The sequence below is a fragment of the Dryas octopetala genome, chromosome 4 (assembly GCF_963921425.1).
Source record: "Dryas octopetala chromosome 4, drDryOcto1.1, whole genome shotgun sequence".
NCBI classification, from domain to species: domain Eukaryota; kingdom Viridiplantae; phylum Streptophyta; class Magnoliopsida; order Rosales; family Rosaceae; genus Dryas; species Dryas octopetala.
The window spans coordinates 5,397,948-5,422,754 of record NC_141369.1 but is presented as its reverse complement, the minus strand read 5'-3'; the positions used below and the strand labels follow the sequence as shown (position 1 = coordinate 5,422,754).

Here is a 24,807-nt window from a genome sequence, read left to right as displayed (position 1 = left end):
TTTTGGGCTGAAAAAAAAAAAAAAAACCTATATTATAGAATCTACAGTGTTCCTAATTTTTGTAGTTCAAATAACAAGACGAACATAAAATAAGAGAATTCATAATATCTCAAACTATAGAGTAAAAAATATTTATACATAACATATATGTTTCAGAATTTCTAAGTATAAGGATAAAATTGTTTAAGAAATAAATAATGGTATAAATGTTTGTTGAGAAATATCAGTGTTCGGTATACCAAAATTGTTAAGTTTTACCAAATCTGTATTTGATCTATTGTACATATATAGGATCTTGGTTATATAATGCTCCAAGCATAATAATTCTATAAGTAAATGTTTGTACTGCATAGGTTAACCGCATTTTTAGTAATTTCAATCAAAAAATGTTTGACTCATTTTTTGGACTAATTTTTTTATGTGACCGATACATACTTATGTGGTGTAACTAATTTAACATATAAGGATATTATTGGATGACATATTTATCTCTTTTAGGGTATAATATTAATAACATCTACCTATATTATGATACATATACTGATTACACTATACGACCGTATATCAATTAAATAAAAAATATCACTATTCTTTTTATCAAATCAGTTTCTTCTTATATTTATATAAGAAAAAGCTTATGAGTATTATGTTTATACATTTTTTATAGTTGTTGTTGCATGGTGAGTATAATCACTGTTTAACAGCACCCACATTGTAGGATGGGCTATCATGGTATTTTCCACAATATACTTAAAAAAAAAAAAAAAAAAACCCTAAAAATTAATTAGAAGGTTGGAAGTTGGTAATTTTCTATATATTATTTCAATATGAATAAAACTACATTAAGTTGACAAATTTCCCCCTTATATATTGGTTATTCAAATCTACACAAAGGTACCAACAAAAAAATAGTTTAACACTTAATAAATTATCTGGTTCTGACATATTGCTTATAGAATTTTCGTTACAGACATATTATATTTATTAATATATTTTTAATAAATATTTATAATTGACAGTCTATATGTACGCAATGTCTAATTGTAGCATCATATTCTTTGTATTTAATAAGTCAACATCTCATGCAACATCCACAAAGTATTTTTAAAAAAGTATAAATATTTTTGATAAAAAAAAATATGAGAAATGTGAGCATACATATATAAATATTGGAAAAAATAAGCCATTAGATTGAACCTCTTAATTCTTCCAATTTAGTGATTCAAATTTCTCATACTTATGTAGCTCATATTTCTCATATTTATAAAATCTTCAGATATCATTTATGATAGTCTTTTGTTGATTTATTGCTAACACAAAGGAGTACGTCATTGGACATTTCCATTAGATCAACTTTGCTTCTCTTCTTTTGTCATGTTAATGTATCTAATCATCTTATATGTACACATATAATTTTTTTAAAAAAATATGTTTAACTTAATATGACAGAAATTTCTATTGACTTTATTTTGTCTCACGATCCCAACTATTCATTTTTTTACATCTCTTTCAAGAATCATTTGTAAAAAATCACTCAAATAAAAAATTATATATGTTTCTGTTTGATTATCAAATTTAATGTATCTTACCATGTTCTAAGCCTTTGAGTAAAAATTTGACAGTTAATATCAAATATGTCGTCTACTTACATGCCCTAAGTCTTTATTCTATTTCTATTAACTGTGAAATAAATAAAAATTCAACAATTTAAAACATGATATATGCTTTATTAAATTACTAATACGTGAGTGTTTTAACATTTTTTTCTAGAGACATACGTGTCTGGTAGGAAGAAAGAGGACATGCATGCATGATTGTATATATATATATATATATATATATATACAGACTCCTTCTGTTGAGGTATACCTCAACTTATTTATGTTGAGGTATACCATGTTAGGGCCCACACGAGTCGTTTTGTGTCGATCCGAACCGTTCAGTTTTTACATCTCCATAGATAGATCATCCTTGCAAAAAATTAGCCAAATCGGAAACCATTTGCCTATCTAACTTTGATAAAACAAATGGACGGTTTCATCGAAAATACTTGGTTCGTCCATTTATTTGATCAAAGTTAGATAGGCAAATGATTTCCGATTTGACTAATTTTTTGCAAGGATGATCTATCTATGGAGATGTAAAAACTGAACAGTTCGGATCGACACAAAACGACTCGTGTGGGCCCTAACATGGTATACCTCAACATAAATAAGTTGAGGTATACCTCAACAGAAGGAGCCTGATATATATATATATATATGCTTACTTCTTCTTGATGTCCATATATGCTTACTTCTTAACAAAGAGTAATGTTTTATTATTTTTTTACGTCATATAATATTTCAGAGCAACCAAAGGTCGTAGAGGGTGCTAGTGCTTTTAGGTTATCTTGAAAGGGCAAATTGACATGTTCCACTTTGATAGTTATAATTTATAGGGTATAAACTATAAAATTATGCATGCATTATATCCATAAGCTTAATTAGCTCAATAAATGAACTAGTAAAACCATATCTGCGACTGTTGCATTGCCATAATAAAATGGGAAGTTTTCAGATTAGATTTCTAGTGGAGTGCGTAGTTCAACACAATTTGAAAGTGCAAATATTTTCTATTTTTAAAAAATTAACTAATAAATTTAAGATACTATATATATAGATATATGTGTGTCTGTGTGTCCCCTAGCTGCATCACAGTTTGATTAGTCAATTGAGCGCAGTCATCCTTCAAATAATCAAATAACTAATAAATGGCGATAAAAAAATATATTGATTGTTTGTGCCTAATTTTCACATATGTCACGTGGCAATAATTCTGAGCCTCACCCAGCACTATAAGAAAATAGGGATTTGGCAACGATTGAAAGTTGTTGTCTAAAGCTAAAAATTCCTTGCCTAAACAAATAGACAACGACTTTTTACCGTTGTTAGGGTCGTTGCCCTAGGACCCTTGCCTATGATTATAGGCAACGATTTCGGCGGTCGTTGCGAAATTGGCAACGACTTTATCGTTGCCTATTGTGACTCGAAAATATAATTTTTCGAAGGATTGAGCAACGATGGCCTCATTTCCTATTACATTATGCAATAGTATCGTCATTGCCTATTCTATTTATAGACAACGACTCTATTGTTGCCTAATATCACTACAAGAAATTTGGGCAAGGAAATCCTAGTTGACTTTTCATAGGCAACAACTTTTTCCTTTCCTATTCTCACAATAGGCAAGGAAATCCTTGTTGCCTTTGCATAAGCAACAACCATTTTCTTGCCTCTTCTTACAATACACAAGGAAAAGAGCGTTGCTTTTATGGTATTTTTGCAATTAAAAATATAGCTTGTATTTTTTTTTTTGGTATTTTGCAATTAAAAATAACATATACCTTTTTTTTTTTTTGGTATTTTCAACCATAAATCCATTCAACCATATAAATCCATTCAACTATAAATCCATTCATTCAAAATCTATTCATTAAAGCAATCAATTTTTGTTCAAGATAACAATCAATCGCATATGTACCAAAACCTAGCTGCCTAGACTTACAAATTATTGTCATGGCAGCAATTTACCTACAATCTGAACATCTACACCCTTGTTCAATAATCTGCCCACATTTACAAAAATCAGAACCACGTGTACTAGCACTTGCCTTCTTTACCAAAAATATGGCAGGGCAGCATAAACTTGATCTAAATATCAACAAAATGGCAAACCCTAAGTACCTAATACCTCCCAACAGGGCTACAGATAAGTCAAGGTCACAAACTCTCCCCATTCAACCCGCACCTCATTAATTTATGCTTGAGTGTAACCGCTTTGTTTGTTCTTTGCATTACTCCACTGAAAACATACAAGAAAATCACTATCAATACTACACAGAGAATTCATTTACACCACTCAACATGCATATAACTCAAACTTCGCTTGTATACCTGCAAACGCCTAGATTAACTCAGCCACATTGAGATTTGGAAGTAGATTGAATACATCCTGCAATTTCAACCAAAACAAACATGGATAGAAACATTGAATTCACTTAATCATAATATACTTAATTTTATAATAGATCAATTTGGAAGAAAAGTAAAAAAAAAAATCAGTATATAGGAAGAGCAATACATCTGCTGGAAGGCAGAAAGATGTACAAAACTACATAAACCAACAACCACACTCAATTGCATAAATCAACAAGCAAGCACATTCACTTCAGCCGGTTGGTGAAGACATCTTCAGCCAGAGCTGTTTAAGAACTACATATAAATGAACGGTTTCTACACTTGAAGAATAAAATTATATTAACTCTTTCGTTGAAACCTTGTCGTTTCAATAATTGTGAAGACCATAACGTGATTATAACGATCAGAGCCGTTCATCATCTATGTTCATACTCAAAGATCATCCGTGCAAAAAAATCAGCCCAATCGGAGTTCATCTACCCGTTCGATTAATATTATAAAAACCACGATCGTTCATACAATCTAAATGTTAAACCTAACTTCTACACCTTCGATTGAGATAACTTTTTGTATGGATGATCTTTGAGTGAGGGACTAGCCAATGATCGGTTTGGATCGTTAAAAACACGATAGAAATGTGACCTTCTACATATAAATACACTTGAAGAGTAAAATTCTATTAACTTTTTCGTTGAAACTTTGTCAATTCAACAATTTTAAAGACTACAATGTGATTTCAACGATCGGAGCTGTTCATTTTATTCATTTATACTCAAAGATCATCCATGCAAAAAATCGGCCAAATCGGAATTCATCTACTCGTTCGATTAGTATTAGAAAATTCACGATCATTCATAAGTTCGAGCACCATTACCTAACTTCTATATCTCCGATTGAGCTAATTTTTTGCAGGGATGATTTTTGAGTGAGGAATTAAAAAATTAACAATTCGGATCGTTGAAAATACAATCGCATCATATGCTATTACATACATAAAATTGTATACAAAAAAAGGCAGTGGGACTTTGGGCCAGGAACTGCAAATTTCGTCGCCCAAAGCTACTTTGGGTGATGATAAAGTTACTTTAGGCGAGGAATTTGCAGGTTCGTTGCCTGCCCAAAGATACTTTGGGCGACAAAATTTGCCTTTCCTCACCTAAAGTGACTTTAGGCGACGAAATGGTTCGTCGCCCAAACCCTTATTAGAGAACCACGGTCGTTCATACGTTCAAGCTCTGATACCTAACTTCTACATCTCCAATTGACCTAATTTTTTGGAGGGATGATCTTTGAGTGGGAAACTAATAAATGAATTATTCGGATCGTTGAAAACATGATTGAGATATAAGCTTCTACATATAAATGAACGATTTATACACTTGAAGAATAAAATTCTAGTAACTCTTTCGTTGAAACCTTGTCGTTTCAATAATTGTGAAGACCACAACGTGATTACAACGATCAGAGCGTTCCTCATCTATGTTCATACTCAAAGATCATTGTAACGAACTGACCCAAATTTCTTTGGAAATTTAAAATTTTTATTCAACTTTGTTCATTTTAAGAGATTTTATAAGGAAACGAAATTAGAAAGACCTCGGAAAATTTTTACTAAATTACTTTAGAAATATTTTAAGAATTTATTTAGTGTGTTCACTGACAATTGATTTAACGTTATTTGAAAACTTATCGACTAAAAGTGTTATATTTTTAAAATTATGGAGACCCCGTATTTTTTCAAGATTTATTTTGATTATTTTGGGAATTTATTTTAGAAATAAAAAGGTTTTGGATTAATTTTTAATTTTTCTTTTTAAATTGGGCTTGACCCAAAGTTGACTTTTCTTATTAGTGGGCCTTCGTTTTTGACTTTGGGCCCGTTGGATAGGTCTCGAGTTCACGAGTTCGTAGACATGAAGCACGCGTCAATCGGAGTTACAGTTTAAAAGTTATGGACGTGTGAAGTCGAGGACATTTTAGACTTTTGAATTTGGGGTTTTTTTAAAAAAAATTCAAAAATTTCTCCCCTTTTCTAGAACCCTCTATCTCTCTCTTATTTCACTTTCTCTCTCTCCCTCCCGCACTTACTTCTCTCTCTCTCTCTCTCTCTCTCTCTCTCTCTCTCTCTCTCTCTCTCCCCTTCACTACACGCGACCAATCTAGCCAGCCCAGGCCAAATTCTGGCCACCTCCCGCCGACCCCAACCACCGACGACCTCCCCCTCTAGCCGGCCGTCACCTTCCAGTCGTCCTCCTCGCCGAGTTGGCCCCCTGCATGCGGAAACCGCCAGACAAAAAAAAAACCACCTCGCGCCGCCCCTTCACTTCGTTGGTTTCGGCCACCTTCGACCTCCATTCAATGTGTTTTCAGGTGGGTTTTTCTCCACTCTTGATAGGCTTTCCTTCCCCTAGACTTATGTTGATTTATTTCAAGTAATTAGGAAATTGAAAATCTGAGATTTGTAGCCATTTCGGTTTCCTTGGGTTTTCGAATTTAAAAGTTGTTCTTGATGTATTTTTTGGACAAATTTCAATCCTAGGAACTCCAATTAAGGATTGGGTGGTTTTGAGAAAATTGATTTTTTTATTAGGCTAAATTTATCTTGAAAACAGCCACTTTGGGTGGCACCCACTGTGAATTCAAAACTCTAAGTCTTTTCGTGATCGTAAGTTTATTTTTTTAGGGCGATTGTTGGTTGGGTTTTGTTCTTGGCTGCTTTGAGTGTGTTTAGAGAAGCCGAAATTTGTTTTGGGGAAAATGTGAGACTTTACCGATGTCGAAAATTTTGATAAGACGAACTTTCCGACAAAAACAAGACTTGTGCTGGTTCTTTTTAAATTAAGTTTTGTTTTAAAAGTGACAGTGACGTTGGGTTAAGCCACAAAGCTTTCGGGCTGAATGAGGAAGCATCTATGGATTTAATTTAGGTATGTTAAAAATCGTTGTGATTGAACAAAAGGCAGGTGAGACGTTAAGTCTAGCACACACATTTTGACATCCTTGAGTCGAGACTAATGATATACTTTATGGTTCTATTTATAGGTGAGACGACCGTGGGTCGAGACGATCTGACGGAGGGTTGAAGCTAGGAATCTTCACCGTGAGTGGACTTTGTTTTAAAAACGTTTTTATGAAGTTTGATCATGATTTAAATTCTTACTTGTTGCCTTGAGCCTCACTTGGATTTGTTCAATGGGGAGTTTGATTTTGATATTAAAAGGTTTATGGTTTCCGAATGATTATTTTTCAATCTATTGAGAATTGAATTTGAGATTTATTCTTACTTTAATGAGTTATACAATAATATTCTATAATGGGTTTTGAAGTATCTATTTGAGATTTATTTTTATGCGGAAGATAATATATTAAATTTGGTTTTAGCGTCAACCATTGGAAGTTTTTTTTATATGGATTCATAAGGTATTTGTATCCTTGAGACGTGTTTGAAATGAGATAATCTTGAACTGTTAGAAAATCATGTTTGGGCATGTTTTGTTGGATATTAAAATTAATGATGAGGATTTAAACCATCCTAGTAGTACCTTCTCTTAACAGGTATAAATTGTTCTGCACTTGCATAGAGATGACTCGGCGGTGTATAACTAGCATTACATATTCGCTCTACACTTGCCTAGTCGGCAGTGTATGACCATCATAATATATTGCTCTGCACTCACCTAGAGATGACTCGGCAGTGTATGATCATCATAACATATTGCTCTGCACTCGCCTCGAGATAACTCGGAGGTGTATGACCAGTATCATAAGCTCTGCATGCATGTATGACAGCATCATAAGCTCTGCGTGCACGTATGACCAACAAATCCTCGGGTATTAGTACGAAGTGACTTTATACGATCCATGAGATCTTTCTTTATTAAGTATTAAGTTGTGAGATTTAATAATTTGAATATTAGTGTTTTTATTTGAGGATTTAAAAGGTATTACTATCTAATTTATTTTATGGAAAGTTTTGAAGTGTTCTGTATACTTGAGTTATTTAAGATCTATGCAATTGAAGACTTCATGATGTTTTCGGAAGGTTTGAAAATTTGTTTTTAAAACTGGGGGATTTTAAAAGAAAAATCAAGTTTAGAGTTTACGAAAAATTTCACGCTATTAAAATTTTTTATATCCACTCACTGAGATTTTTCTCTCATGTCTTGTCTATTTTGTTTTAAATTTCCCCCAGGTAGGAACAGTTGAGCCAAGAGGAGTGTCGAAGCATTTTAAAAACGTTTGAGGACCTTGTAGGCTAGAGTTCCCTTTTATTTTTTTATTTGTATAAAAAATTTAGAATGGTCCTGATAACCTATGAAAATTAGTTGTATTTATCTTTGGACGGGTTAGAGACCCTTATATGCTTTGTGGTAGAGGTGCGTGGTTGAAAGACATAGAAGTGTTTTTCTACAGATTTTAAAAAGTTGGGTTAGTCTAATTTCAGGGGAGATTATGCAGAATTTTCGGTAGGATTTCCCTTGACTTTGGATCCCACAGGACCACTCCAGATTTCATGGTGAAATTCGGAGGCGGTCTTGTCAATCATCCCTGCAAAAAATTGGCCCAATCCAAGTTTATCTACCTGTTCGATTATTATTATAAAAATCACAATCGTTCATACAACCTAAACGCTAAACCTAACTTCTACATCTCCAATTGAGATAATTTTTTGTATGGATGATCTTTGAGTGGGGGACAAGCCAATGATCGGTTTGGATCGTTAAAAATACGACAAAAATGTGACCTTTTACATATAAATACACTTGAAGAGTATAATTATATTAACTTTTTCGTTGAAATTTTGTCGATTCAACAATTGTGAAGACTACAATGTGATTTCAACGATCGGAACCGTTCATTTTATTCGTTTATTCTCAAAGATCATCTCTGCAAAAAATCGGCCAAATCGGAATTCATCTACTCGTTCGATTAGTATTAGAAAATTCACAATCGTTTATAAGTTCGAGGACTGTTACCTAACTTGTACATCTCCAATTGAGCTAATTTTTTGCAAGGATGATCTTTGAGTGGGGAATTAAAAAATGAACGGTTCGGATTGTTGGAAACACGATCGCATCATATGCTATTACATACATAAAATTGTACCCAAAAAAAGGCAAAGTGACTTTGGGCAAGGAACTGTAATTTTCGTCGCCCAAATTTACTTTGGGCGAGGAAATTTGAAATTTCTCGCTTAAAGTCACTTTGGGCGAGGAATATTTTCGTCAATATTCGTCGCCCAAAGTCATTTTAGGCGAGGAATTTCAAATTTTGTCACTTTGAGTGACAAAAATTTTCATTGCTCAAAGTAGCTTTGGGTGACGAAATTTTCAATTCATCGCCTAAAGTATGGGCCAAGCAGTATTTTGACGCGTAATTTGAGGTGACGAAAGTCTCTTTAAGGCGATGAAAATGAGCTTTGATGGGATTGGGCGACGTTGTTTGAGGGTTTAGGGTGATGAATTTGTCGCCCATATATAATTTTCTTACCCTTACCATTCGTCGCCCAAAGCTGCTTTGGGCGACGAATTTGAGTTCAACTACCAAAATTTCGTCGCCCAAATATAGTTTTCTTGTAATGACTATATATCAACAAAAAAAACTGTTGGTAAATGTCTTTACTACGGGTCAAAACCGCCAATAACCCTTTTTTTTTTTGTGATAAGCTTTTGTTGTTGTTGTGATATATATAGAGGACCCTTACCACTCATTTTAGTAGAGGATCAATTAACTTATCCTTGTCGCTATTAAATTGTAAACCACCCAAATTACACGTCAACTACACCTTTCAAAATATGGCTAAGATTACAAGCACGACCCCATAAATTAATGTCTCAAATGAGAGCAAAATTTATCTCATATCATATCATATTATGAGTCGTCTCAATCGATCATCTCTTGTTCAACTTCTATCTTATTCTAATTGAACAGTGAAACATAAATTTTTGATATGATTGGAAATTATTAGTGTTATTGACACTTCATTTTATGTTGCACAGACTAATGGTGTTATTAACACTAATTGGAAATCATTAGTGTTATTGGAAATTATAAAATATTCATTGAAGTGCAATAGACTAAAAAATGTGTGCATAAAATATTAGTTAGGAATTTCTCCGTTTGGTAAAATTTTGTTTTTATTTTTAATCAAAATCAATAAAGAAAATGAAAGAATAGTGATGAGAAAAAAGATGATAAATGTAAAGACTGTAGAGGAATATGAGAAAATGTTTATGAAATACTATATAAAATGAAAACAAAAAACAATCAAATAGTCTTCCCTTGTTTGAGCTTCGGCCCCATCTTACAAAAAAAAAAAAAAAAAATCAATTTTTTGTTTGAGAAGAAATGGTTTTTCTTTTTCGAGTTTTGTTTAATTTATTCAATCGCCTTTTCTCTCACTCTCACATTACTTATTTCTCTTTTATTTCTCTCCTATATTTTCTCTCTATCTCTTTATCAATTTGGAAAACTGTAGCAGCCTTCCATTTAATCATCGTGGGATTCAAAGACATTTGTGATTCATCATGAGTAAGTTTTCTCTCTATAGTCTGCAGATTTCCTTTTTAGTTCTTTTGTTAGTTGGTTGATGTTAGTTGTTCTATTGTTCAAGGCAAAAAACAAAAACGTTATATATTAATTAAACGATTTGTAATTAAGTAATTAAATATTTGATAAACAAATCTGGGGCATTGTGGCACTTTGCATGGCTGGAGAGAGTCCCTTTCGCTTTCATGCTAATCCTTTTATTTTTCACCAATTTAAAAGAATCAAATTGTGCTTTTCAGCCTTGTTGATGACAAAGCTGACCTATATATACCTATAGATAGCTAGCTAGGCCTTGTTGTTGGACACTAGCTAGCAGTGCATGGCAAGTAGCATGCAACAAATTAAACTTTGTGGCCAAATTGTCACTAGGGACAACTTCACTTGGAGATTGCACTATCTGCTGTCCTAGACAGACTCCTAGCTGTGCCTCTCTCTGGCCTTTCGGATTGAGAGAGAGAGAGAGAGAGAGAGAGAGAGAGAGAGAGAGAGATTATTGGCATCTGGTGCCAATTTGGCAGGCTTTATTTGCAAAATGTCTAACTCTATGACTCTATCTACAAGGATATAAACAGTGGTGGATTGATGGTTACAAGAAGCTTCATTGGGCGGTTGCGATTTACCAACACTAGTTGTCCATATATCTCTGCAATATTCTAAAGATTAAGGAACATATTCTACTGAAAATAATGTACTATCTTCCACTTCAACCATTCAATCAATTACCAAAACCATTGTATTTCACCATTTTCCTTTTGGAGCCAAACATCTTTGAAACAAAGGTTACTACTACTTGGATGCTTCTAATATTCCTTATTGGGCTCCTAACACGTGTCATTCTATGTTTACTAAAGCAATTGGGGACCATACTATATATATATCAGGCTCCTTCTATTGAGGTATACCTCAACTTATTTATGTTGAGGTATACCCTATTAGGGCCCACACGAGTCGTTTTGTGTCGATCCAAACCGTTCAATTTTTACATCTCCATTGATAGATCATCTTTGCAAAAAATTAACCATATCAGAAATCATTTGCTATATATATATATATATATGTTATATGAGTAATACTAGAAGTCTGAATTGAAGGACTAGAATCTTCTGATCAACATATTAACTATGCTAGCTAGCTTAAAAATGGTTGGATCATCAATGCTTAATTAAAATTTAGAAAGTTTAATGGTGTATTCTTACTGAGAATTTAAGTTTTTGGAGACCAACAATTGACATTTAGTCATAATAATTGACGTATATATTAAGTACAAATAAACTCCTGACAAAAAAAAAAAAAATACAAATATGTAATGCCTTTACCATTATTTCATATGTTATCATAAATGGGTGCACGTGAATGGGTTCTAATATTCAGCAAGCACTTCTTTTCCATCAATTCCCAATTGTCAATTTGTCATAAGATGCGAATGCGGTTATCAAATTCTATAGACCATCCTTTCTTCAGTCCCCAATGGCCATGGCCAGTATTTTCATGGATTCAATTTTCCTCGGATGTTATCTTGTCCACTACTATGAGATTATGAATGAAAGCTTCATATGCATAAACTTTTGGGAGCACAATCTGATAGTTGATTTTGTGTATAATATTACAGATGTGACAATATTAATAATAAATAATACAGTACATTATTTTAAAAGTCTATTTTGTAACCCTTAATGATAAACAAATTCAGCTAAAATGAATAGATCCAGTTTTTGACAAATAAACTCATGTTTATGTTTTAATTTCTTCTGTGTTTTTGGTGCCGAGTGCTCGGCGTGTTTTCTCTTTTTTTTTTTTTTGGAAACTAGACGAATTGCCACTGTCGAACAGTGACAATTAGTAACAATTATTTTTACGCAAAAACACGGGTGTATGTGTGACGCCCCGAAAATGCTTACGTCACAGTGGCACCTGTTCTAGAAATCCCGAGAATATAAGGGCCCGTCTGATAACGTTTTACAGAACAATTTTCTAAAATTGTATTATAAAATGAAAATGACAAATTAAATTTTGTATTCTCAAAATATGAGAAGACATTTGATAGCGTGATTGAAAAACATTATATAAAACAAAAATAATGAAAACACATTTGATATTAACCAATTATTACAACCACATAATTATATTCACAAAAGATATTAATTATAAATTATTATTAACCAATTTCATAAAATATATAATTAAAAAAGAGAAAAGTTTCATAAAACCTAATCCACTTCGGTCGGCGCAACTACCTTAAAGGTGAAAGAGTTGTTAGCGACTACCTTAAAATTTTTAATTGTAGCCTCGTGGTAAAATGTTATCAATCTTGGTTCAGTTTCATAATTCTGTCCAATTTTCGTAAAATAATGTGCTTGTTCGCATCACGTGAAAGGGTAAAATCTCATGTTTACTAGCATGATGACCTATTGATTAAGTGAAAGGGAGCTTTTACCTTTCTACATGATGCACATTATTTGGCTGAAATTGGACGAAATTATGAAATTGAATCAAGATTAATAACATTTTTAAACGAGAGTACGATAAAATATTTTTAAACTACGAGAGTAACATTGAAAATTAGGTACAAACCATGAGGGCCCAAAACATAGTGATTATATAAGCCCAATTTTTCATAGCGTTAGGCTTCAACACCAAGCTATGAAGCAGGGCTTGGGCTTGGGCTTGGGCTTGGGCTTGAATTGGTTTTTTCTTCCCATAAAAAATCTCCCGCTCGAATTCAAAAAGAGACTTTGAACTCTCCATCAGGCAAATACTCTCAGAATCAGATCCATTTCCATGGAGTCACAGACTCACAGAGCAATGGGCCAAGTGACGATGGATGAGGAGAAGCACTTGATGCTCAAAATCGCTCAAATCCTAGATGAGGCTCGCACCTCCATTGCCACCCACAACCGCAAGCTCAAGGAGCTCTCCGTCCTCCGCTCCAAATCCTGGTCTTCATCTTCTTCCCTCTTCTTCTCCACATTCAGCAAAACCCTTCTCCCCCTCTTCGCCTTCCAGAGGCGTGCAGCATCTGCCGAGCGTATCGTGCGCTTCGTCTCTGCCTTTGCTACTGCCCGAAACCCCGACCATGCTCCCCAATGCGACGCTTTCTTGGAGGACTTCCTCAGGTTCCTTTTGTCTGCATCCGCTGCCGCTAATAGGACTTCGAGGTTCCGAGCCTGCCAGATTGTTTCTGAGGTAATGCTTTTAGTTTGGTTACAGAACGAGTGTGGGAAATTAAGAGGCAATTAGGGTTTTTATGTTTGGTATTTGAATGGTTTGCTTTTTATATGGTTGCTGAGAATATGAAATTAAAGAAAGAAGACGATTGCATTTTGAGGGTTCAGGAGCTTTGATGTATGGATTTGTGGTTTGTGATTGACTAATGATTTCCTTTTTCGTTCTTTGAATGTTTTTCTGTATTATTTAGGTCTGGCTTGGGCGTGTTCAGAGGATTGTATTTTGGATTGTAGTTCCCTTGAAAAAGAGTGAATTGATTTTAATGTAACTTTCTTTGGTTCCCTAGAAATCAATAAGATAATGGAATTTGAAATTTTTATGAAATTAGAGGTGCTGGGTGGGTATATGTGGTAACCACGGCCACAACTGAGAAAGTATATTTTTGTGGAGTTAGTAAGTGAAACTTGAAGTTATTGGCAAGCACTTAAGCTGGAGTTAGGGCTTTTAATTTAGTTTAACTTGTAATCTGTAACACTTAAAGGGAGCCTGGCTCTTTTTGATGCTCAGCTGTTGTTCATTAGGATTCATGAGTCACCATTTGGTTTTGATTTTGTTACTCGAATTTAAACCATTTGGAATCTGAAAGTCACCCTTGGTTTGGTTCATGAGAGAAGGGATGAAGAGCAAGATGAGTTGAATGTCTCATTGTTTATAGTGTTTAATCCAGTCATATATAATTGAACCAGGCTGGGTCTTTTTGACCACCTTAATAAAGAGGTGGGAGGAGAGGATCCCTGTTTTGGGTGCTCGATAGGAACACTAACGGCGCTATATATCGATTTTAGGTTTTAGATTTTATTTTCTTTTGGATACCCTGGTTGTAGCTTACGAGTTATCTCTCAAAAAAGATGCTGAATAACTTTACAGTTGATGAATTGCATTTGGTGGTACTTAACACTATTTTCCTCATGGTTGTTTTATTGGGAAAGAGGGGTTTCTATTAGGGCTTTACTTTGGTTCTACTGACAGATAAATTCGATATGTATGTAACATTTGATTTATCCACTCTAAATATTGGATTTCATTTGAATTTATAAGGTCAGATTTCATTTGCTTCTTTTCTGCACAGCCAGAATTTTCATTGTATACCTCTTACTCTTCTCCATAGATTTCATGAAATTCTTGCTTTTGTAGTTCATAGGTTGTAAGAATTTCATGCTTCACAAAAGTTTTCTTTTTCCCCTGACTTGATGAAAATTTTGTTCTTGTAGATCATCATGCAATTACCAGATGATGCCGAAGTAAGCAGTGAACTCTGGGATGAGGTAATAGAATGTATGAAGTTGCGCGTGGGGGACAAGGTCCCTGTAATCCGTACGTTTGCAGTTAGGGCTCTTTCAAGGTTTGCAAGTGACTGTGAGAACAGTGACATCCTTGATTTGTTCCTTGAGGTGCTTCCTGTAGAACAGAATGTGGTGAGTGCCTCTAGAGGTTCATATATGTACCTGTTCTTTATTGTTGTGATGTTAGATTGAAATTCAAATCTAAAAACACTAATATATATGTTGAACACATATACTACCAACAGAGGCATACAAGTCCATGTCCTCTTGTTCTTCTAGAGTTTCCTTGTTCAACATCATGCTCATGTTATAATGTGGTACCTGTATCTTGTTCAGATTTCAGAAGCATTTCAGTATATTTTGGGTATACTAAAAATTGCATTGTAGTTACTACACACACGCACACAAGTTTGTGTACTCTTTTCCAAAGGATAACTTGCAATACTATTATTCCCCGAAGGAAATACTATAATTGAACAATTTTACTAACATGTATGGTTTCTTACCCTCAGTAATTCAATATAGAAGTGCTTCATAATTCTGAAAGTTTCTTAAATATCCAACTCTGGCATTTTGCAGGAGGTTCGGAAGACGATAGTGTTATCTTTGCCTCCTTCAAATGCAACAGCACAAGCAATCATTGATTGTACATTAGATGTCAGTGAATCAGTGCGCAAAGCAGCATACTGTGTTCTAGCTAGTAAATTTCCTCTTCAAAGCCTCAGGTAAGTGTACAGTGCAATTCCAACCTTCTTTCAACCTCTTGCAGCAGAATTCCAACATCTAATGGAAAACCAAGGGGATACTACCAAATTTGAAATATAAATTTAATAATGTAGATGAACATATCTGAATTTTAAAATCAAGAAGCAACTGTGTAACTCTTGAACATGGGAGAATGTTTAGAGTTACACTTATATGAATAATGATTAGGTTTTAGTCCTTCTGATGCAGGATATGATACTAAAGCCAAGATCAACTAGAATTACTTTTAAGCTTTGAATTTAAATTAGCTAAGACCCACACTCATATAAGGAAAATTCAAAAGTAAGATTAGTATGAAACGAATCAGCTTTAAACCCACAGAAAGTTCCTTATAAAATCTTGTGTTCAAGGAGTAATAATGAATGTGTTGAATCCTATAGATTAGGGTTGTTCTAATTTAATGCAAAGAACTAAATAGAATATAGTAGTGAGTTCAACAATAGATGTAAGATTGAAGAAACAAAGAAAGAAAGAAAGTTTGCAGGGAAAGGGAATAATATATCAAGGAACACTTACTTGAGAGATATATAATGAAAGCTCAAAGACAAGAAAGATTAATCTCAGATTATAGAAAGATAAAGTAGCTGGATGATCACAAGGTTTCACACCCAAAACTTGGCTTCACACCAAAAGTTCCCATCATAGGAAAATTAACAAACCAGAAAATTTCTGATAAAATGTTTTATTCATCATCATCATTATTTTTCTCCAGCAAGATACATCTAAAATACCTCCCAAATGGACTAGCATTAAAATCCCAATTACAAAGAAAAACTCCCCAAATTCCTAAAGATAACTCATGCATAAGTGTCCTAATTAATTTTATGAAACTGAAACTTATGCATTAAAAGTTTATTTGAACTGAAATTGACACAAGTATTGAAGAAAATAAAAGTGAAAATAAACCCAATAAATTGCTGGAAACAAAGCCATAAATGCAGAGAAGTAATGGTCTGCACTTAATCCAGCCACAATGAAAGTACTCGATCATTTTTTTTCTTTTTCCATCTTTTCCGCTCATAAACCTTGAATGGTTTAATTATGATGTCCTCATCACCTTCACTTTATTAACAGTGGACATTACGTTTACTAGCGTATAGTCATATATGTGTGCTACGAGTGTTATGTATAATAACCTACCTTGGCTATTACAGTTAGCTAGTATATTACTTTAAAAAATTATTTTTCTTTCAGAGTTGTCTTTTTCTTCTCACTTTCATTTGCTTGTTTTGTAGTATCAAGCATAGAACGTCAATTCTTCAGAGGGGACTTGCTGATCGTTCCATTTCTGTTTCAAGGGAGTGCCTTAAATTAATGACAGATGAATGGCTGATTAAGTGCTGCAACGGAGATACTTTAGAACTTCTCAAGTATCTCGATGTTGAAACCTATGAATTGGTTGGGGAGTCTGTGGGGGAGGCCTTGTTAAAAGGTGGTCTAATTAAATTAGATCATGGTGAAAGTATTCAGCAGTTCATATTATCTACCAGTGAAAGAACTGAAGGTTCGATGGGATTCACAATCTTTTTGTTTTTCCATTACTTAAAAGCATGCATTGGGGGGATTGGCGTGTGGGGTGGAAGGGAGGGGGGGGGGGGGGGGGGGGGGCATTGAAAATTCTGTGTCCAGGCATGAGACTGATCAATTTAGCATAAATATTTGCCAAACCCAACTAAACCACAGAAATTTGATCCAAAACTTGTCCATAAAATTAGGATATTCCCTGGAACAGAAACTCAAGGTCTTGAAACTGCCAATGAAGAGAAAAAAGCATACACAGATGATTATGCCTGTTGATTTTTGTTTTCTTTTACATTGAATAAATGTAATGTACCTGATATATGTCAAACTGAACTTCATGGTGAAAGATAGCGTTTAAAATAATTACGTAAACAAATGAATAATAGAATTTGCTTGTTTTGAATATGCCATTCTGAAGATCTAGGTTCAGGTCTTCATGAGCACTTGAGCATGGCTTTCATTGAATGAGTGGTGTCTTGGGTTACTCTAAAGGGCTCTAGCAAACTATTTGTTTTCAATAATCTGTGCTGAATATGTTAATTTTGGACAATGTTCTAGTTCTGACCATTTTCAGAAAAGGTTGGATTTTTTTGTTTTGGTCAAATTTATAATGCTCACAAACATTGATGTTAATAGACTCAGAATGTTGCACACCAAGCATCCAATTAATGGAAGCGGAAGTTGCCCTATATTGGAGGATGATATGTAGGCATCTGCAGATGGAAGCACAAGTAAGTTTGAATGTCATTTCCCTCTATTTTCTGCTATATTGGTAATATTGTAACATCCTCACACCAACCCGAAAAAAAAAAAAAAAAAAGAGAAAAAGAAAGCTTAGCAGTTTAGATTGGGTTATGTCAAACTGGGTTGGTTTGTTGATTCTTATACTATTTTACCATGTTGTTGTCAATTGATGGCATCTTTTGTAATTTAAAACATAGTATAATGGAAGGGAAAACATAATTGAGGAGTTAAGGGAATACGGAAATTGGAGATAGTGGGTGTGGAAAAGGCATATAACCATGTCTTGAACAATATATAGAATAAATTTCAATGAATATATTATTTTTGAAGTTACAAATACTGAATCAATTAAACTTGTCTCCTCATTCTAAGGGGGCTTCTAGCTTCAGTAAGTAGAGCACCTTACCCACACTCATGAAAAGAGCACAAATCTTCCCCTCCCTCTGCCCTATAAAGCTTGCTCCTCATTATTAAGAGTCAGAACTTTTGCTTGAACAGGCAAAAGGCTCTGATGCTGCCTCTACAATGGGCACTGAAGCAACAGTGTATGCAGCAGAAGCTTCAGACAACAATGACCTTCTTGAGAGAATTCTTCCAGCAACAATTTCTGATTTCATAGATTTAGTCAAAGCTCACATTGATGCTGGTGTGTGTAAGTTCCATTCAGTTAAGAACAATGATTTATATCCTACTCTATATCCTAATTTGATATTAATTTTTCAGGATCAAATTATCGCTTTTCATGTCGGCAGCTACTATTGCTTGGTGCGATGCTTGATTTTTCGGATGCTACAAACCGGAAGGTTGCCAGTAAATTTGTGCTGGAACTGCTGCATAAGCCTTTTGACCATGAAGTGGATGAGCATGGTAACATGGTTGTTATAGGAGATGGAATAAATCTTGGTGGCGATAGAGATTGGGCTGATGCGGTGTCTGGGTTGGCAAGGAAGGTGCATGCTGCCAGTGGTGAATTTGAAGAAGTTGTTCTTGGCGTTGTAGAGGATCTTGCTCGCCCTTGCAGGGAGAGAACAGCAGATTTTATGCAGTGGATGCACTGCCTTGCTGTTTTCGGCCTTTGCTTGGAGAAGGCAAGATCATATCATTCGATTCAAGGGAGAGCAATCGAACCTGCTGAACTACTGCAATCTTTATTGCTTCCAGCGGTAATGGATGTATTACATGTGGCTTTTTTTTTTAATAATAGAATTTGCCTTGTCTTTATCCCTTTTGAAATCTCAAAAACTTGGACAATTGTCTGGCCTTTGTCTTAAGGTGTAGGTTTTGCCTAATGATAGAACAGTTAGGGAAGGACAGGAAATGAAGGAAATTTTATGAATTTAGATTTGTGGAACCACTCTGATAGTATCTAGGAATCACTCTCAGGTTAGGAGAAGGCTTCACACCTTAGAAATGTGAATCACTCACACAATTGTATTTTTCGGAATACTGTTCATTACCCCCAAATGACAGACTTACATGACTTGCTAGGGTTTGTCTTTCATCTTCAGTCACCTCACAACGGATCATAAGTTCATCAAACTTCTCTGTGTAGTTTGCCACAGATTTTTTTCCTTGTCGTAATTCCATTAATGTATCATAAAGGCTGTCCTGGTAGTCAACTGGTAGGTATATCTCCTTCATTCTCAGCTTCATTTCCTCCCAATCAACAATTGGAGGATGTCCTGTCCGACGAAGGCGATCTTCTACACTCTCCACCAAACCTTAGCATGGCCAGTCAATTTCATTTTTGCAAACCATACCTTCCGATCATCTGTCATGTCATACCAATCAAAGCATTAGTCCATAGCATCAAGCCAATCATTGAACATTTGAGGATCAATATTTCCTGAAAATTCTGGAGTTCAAACTCTCACTTTCTTGGTGATGTCCCCCATCCAATGACTGAATCCTCATGCCATATTGCCATACAGTGGTTGGGGAGGAGTTTGATTGCGATTCTGCCTAGAATTAGCCCTATGGGGTGGACGATGATCATCACCTTCAACATGGGAGGTTTACTTGTTGTGCCCATTAGCTCCTTCCTCCTCATTTCCTAGATGTTCATTCACTGGTTTTGCTGTGTTTTGAGTCGACACTGCTTACGTGCATCTCCAGATTGTTCAGCCTCTCTGAAATGTTTGGGAGCAACTCATCCCCCTGAAATTCAGAAGCCTTCCCTATAAGCTGTTCCTCTTTGAGCAGCCATACATAAAACCAAAGCTCTGATACCAAGCTGATGTAGAACAGTAAGGGAAGGATAAGAAATGAAGGGAATTTAATGAATTGAGATTGCTGGAACCACTCTGATAGTATCTAGGAATCACTCCCAGATAGGATAAGGCCTCACACCTTAGAATTTATGAATCAGTCACAAGACAATTTTAATTTTCGGAATATTACCCTCAAATGACAGACTTACATGACTTATATAGATGTAAATCCATCACTCATAGACTCCCTAAACTTTCTAGAATACATGACTTTAATATAAGCTTTAATGACTTCATGTATATTTAAGAAGACAGCAGATATCAAGCATTAATGACCCCTAGACTTACGAGACTTGTTATAAAACCTCTATTTAATGATCTTTAGACTCATGAAACTCCTTATAAAAACCCCATGAGCATTTAACTATCCTCTTGAAAATTCTCATGCAGCATTAATTGCCATCACCTAACCTCAAACTTAAGAGATAGGAGGGAGGCTAAATTATAAAAGCGTAATCTGTTTCCTCTTTGTACCGTAAAATGACTTTAGCTCTAAATGAATGCCTACAGTGATGTCCAAATGTCTATGCAACTCTGGTTAGTTATAAATCTAAATTCTAGATTCTAGTAAACCAGAATATGTTTCTCTCTTTCATGAAGTGCTGTTAAGTCCCTGATGAATATGAGCTTAATAATAGGCGTGTTTGATAGCATTTGATCATGTATTAGATTATTAGGATGACTGGAGGTCGCTTGGGGCTGGTTTTGTTCTGTAATGGGTTATGGGCATGGCCTTGTTACTTGCTTGCGTTTGAAGTGGACTCCTTGTCCACTGCTGGTAGTATTTATTTATTTTTTGATAAATTTGAATAAAATGTTTTTTCTTCTCCAGATAAACAAAGGCATGTTTGATAGCATTGCATGTTTTGCATTTCTGATTGAGTTACTTTGTACAGTTCTATTTGTCCATGTAATATAGATAAGAACCATTTTTTATTTGAGGAGTTAACAACTTTTCCGGTTTCTGAGTTGCAGGCAAAACATTCTCACCTGGATGTGCAGAGGATTGCAGTCAGGTGTCTTGGGCTTTTTGGGTTATTAGAGAAAAAGCCAAGTGAGGAACTAGTAAAGCAGTTAAAGCTTTCTTTTCTTAAGGGTCCTGCTCCAATAAGTATAGTTGCTTGTAAGGCACTCTTTGATCTTGGGTTGTGGCATAACCCTCAGGAAGTTGATAGGGTTGTGGGCCAGGATATGTCATCACAACTTCAAGATTACGATATAACTTCTAGTTCTTTAAACTTTTCTGATACAGATGGGAAGTTGAATACTAAATTGCTTGATCTTTTGTATGCTGGAATCATTAAAGATGATTGGGACAATTCATTAGCAAGTGATGAAAATGAATGCGTTCAAGGTACTCTTGGGGAGGGGTTTGCAAAAATTCTTCTTCTAAGTGAAAACTACCAATCCATGCCTGCTTCTCTACATCCTTTGCTTTTATCCAAGCTCATTACCTTGTACTTCAGCAATGAATCTAAAGACTTGCAGAGGTAGCCTGGTTTGTGCCTTATTCTGTATCTATTTTGTAAGTGTAATCATCCTAATTTAACACTTCATTTTTTCACCAGATTGAAACAGTGCTTATCTGTGTTCTTTGAGCATTACCCTTCCCTCTCAGCCAATCACAAGGCAAGTAGTGTATATCTGTCTAACATGATTGGAGATGATGTGAATTTGAAATTTTATGAGTCAACAGCTTGAAATCTTGTGGTTATTTAAATGCAGAAGTGTATATCCAAGGCTTTTATTCCTGTCATGCGTTCTATGTGGCCGGGTATCAATGGCAATGCTGGAGGTTCTGCGTTGGTGGTGTCTAATATGCGTAAGCGTGCAGTCCAAGTATCACGTTTTATGCTGCAGATGATGCAGGCTCCTTTATATGCAAACGAGGTGGAGGATGAAAATAATACTAGGGAACAACCAGAGGTCATAGGTGGTATTGTGGAACCTCCACTTGAATGTGGTGAGGAGGGGCTCGCAATACGCATAGCCACAGAGGTTAGTGCCTATAGGATTCAATCGTTTTATGGTTAATTCTTGACCTTGACTCACAGCTAGAAGTTGATATTTCAATTTTCATAATTTTGCTCAATATGCCATATTCTGAAGCTGTGATTGTGATCATTGTTATGAATCTCTACTTTTAATTAGGGTGAAGGGCTGTATATAGTTTGGTTTTTAGTCTCAGTGATTACATGGCTGTTCAATGTTCAAAAATCTAATTTTTAATGCCTGGTCCATAATTGGATGTATATTGTTTTGTGATCTGTAAAGAAAAACAATTTGAGTTCTATCCTTAATACCAGAAAAGGTATTGGAAGAAGTCAAGGTCTTACCAAAATAAAGAATACAAGCAACCAAACCAAGGCCTTTATTTATTTAATCTTTTTTTTATAAGAACCAACATTTTGTTGATTCTGAAACAGAGAAATCGCAGTGGACAAGATATCCTCCTCATAATACAATAGAAACATTAAGTTTGCAAAAAATAAGCAATCAGACAACAAAACTATGATAATAACATTTAAGGCTCCTACATGACTGCAGCTAAACAATGCCTCAAAAACATAACGAATGTTTTTAAGATTGTGCTTGTGGTTAGCAAAGGTTATAATTTTTACACTGTTGGTCATCATGCTATTACTCTTTCCCCACTGCTCTTTTCTTTTCTTTTTGTTAGTATCTAAATAAATAATAAGGTCACTTGAAACAAATTCATCATTGCTTCCGAAACTAAGTTTCAGAAACTGATCTGATGTAGTGAATGTATTATGTAAACCAGTGTGGCAGCTTGTCACAAGACTTAGATATCAGATAATTTAGTGGAACCTTGCGATATAGATGGGTCATTATAGTACAAGTATATCTTATATGTGTAGCAATTGCTGTCAGCATCCCCATAGATGCCCTTATATAGTTATATTGAAGAACTTTGCAGGCTTAAGCTTATTAATTACTTGGGTTTATTCTTCATATAGGTGGCAACTTTCCATACAAAGAAGACACCTGCAGAGAGGTCATACGTTTCAGCACTATGTAGAATACTCGTTGCACTCCATTTTCGGTTATCAGAGCAAGCGGCAGTCCAGTTAATGAGGAGGCTCTTAATTCAAGTGGCTGAATCCGTATCGACAGAGAAGGATCTTGTCAAGGAGTTAAGGCAGATGGCTGACCGTCTCAAGGCAATAGATAGACATCCAGATCAGGAAATGTCACAAGACCAAGCTAGTCTTATATTTGGTAATTTCCTTAAACATGCCCGTAGGAATACCATGGAAAGGGTTATTCATTGATCAAGCTTGATCAGCCTTATGAATTCAATCTAGAAATTTGATCTAAAATATTTCTAATGACTGATAGTGAAAATTGATTATGACCTGTCCAGAATAAAGGAGAAAGTTGTTCTTTGAAATTATTGTTTGTATGCTCAATCATCTCAATCATTTTCATGCATCACAATATCAATAAAAGCTAACTTGAGAATATATTTAATTTCCCCCCCAAATCTACTAATTTGATTGTGCTCTGTTATTTTGCACAAAGTTTCTGTACATGGCAATAATGTTCAATTGGAATGAATGCTGATGTCTGTCACATAAACTTCTGCAAGTATATATATATTTTTTTCTTTTCTTGTTTACTACTATATGCAACCAAAACATCGACTAGGTGTTGTTTCATTGACAAGTACATATTGGACTGCAATCACTTCTTTGTATACTGTTTCTTTCCGTGTTTTGCTGGGAGTGTTATCTCTTCTATGACTACGATATCTATAATTCTTCTGCTTATATATTTTGTAGGGAGGTTAGAACTAGACTTCAACTTGAATTTCAATGTTTGTGTTGAAATGCTGCAAACACCAGCTCCTTGCTCAAGAAGACCAACCACCCGTTCCAGAAGACGAGGGAGGCATGAAGAGGCATCTTCTGATGAAGATAGTTCGCCCACCTCTGTTGTTCCTAATAATCTTGGCACAATGAGCACTCGCTCACAGAGAGCAAGCAAGACTGCCGCACTGACCAAAATTACTGCCAGTAGAGCCCTCAGGATCGATGAAGGTGATGCTGAAGAGGAAGAAGTTTCAGAAGTGACATCTGATGAGAATTCTGATGTATCTGATTAGTTCACTCAATGAGTTGGTTGGAATATTAGATTTCTACACTAATGCAATGATTATTGCTTGCAGAGTGTACTTTGTTTATGTATGGTTGTTAGTCTAATGAATTATGTTGCAGATTTTGTACAGATTACAAGGTAATTCTAAGATGTGTGTGTTCCACACGGGTCTTTTTACTTGTTCTGTCCTTGCACACTAGTCCATGTGCTTTAACCTTCTAGCTTCAGTTCCCTATCTATTGATACAGAATAGTGAAATAGTATTATTATTATTATTTGAAAATGATATTCTGACTAGGGCCAAAAAAAGAAAAGAAAAAGAAAATGATATTCTGACTGTTGCTTTTACTTTTGGAACTAGTCGAGTGAAAA

The 24,807-nt window shown here is 34.9% G+C and overlaps 1 protein-coding gene across 1 annotated transcript; it reads left to right on the top strand.

Moving 5' to 3' along the window:
* Nucleotides 1-13,303: 13,303 nt before the first annotated feature.
* Nucleotides 13,304-24,576, top strand: EMB2656 (ARM repeat superfamily protein). Its single transcript, XM_086241468.1, has 12 exons — nt 13,304-13,691; nt 14,945-15,148; nt 15,596-15,741; nt 17,017-17,285; nt 17,939-18,033; nt 18,545-18,692; nt 18,770-19,209; nt 21,292-21,806; nt 21,885-21,945; nt 22,042-22,314; nt 23,295-23,556; nt 24,120-24,576. Exons 1-12 carry the CDS (start codon nt 13,311-13,313, stop codon nt 24,440-24,442), a joined length of 3,117 nt encoding a protein of 1,038 aa, XP_086097594.1. The 5' UTR covers nt 13,304-13,310; the 3' UTR covers nt 24,443-24,576.
* The last annotated feature ends 231 nt before the right edge of the window (nt 24,577-24,807 follow it).

Bases quoted from the DNA above. Each gene is read 5' to 3' on its own strand.
- EMB2656 (XM_086241468.1), top strand. From the start codon at position 13,311: ATGGGCCAAGTGACGATGGATGAGGAGAAGCACTTGATGCTCAAAATC. The intron at 13,692-14,944 runs GTAATGCTTTTA...TTGTTCTTGTAG, and splicing joins CCTGCCAGATTGTTTCTGAG to ATCATCATGCAATTACCAGA. The intron at 15,149-15,595 runs GTGAGTGCCTCT...GGCATTTTGCAG, and splicing joins TTCCTGTAGAACAGAATGTG to GAGGTTCGGAAGACGATAGT.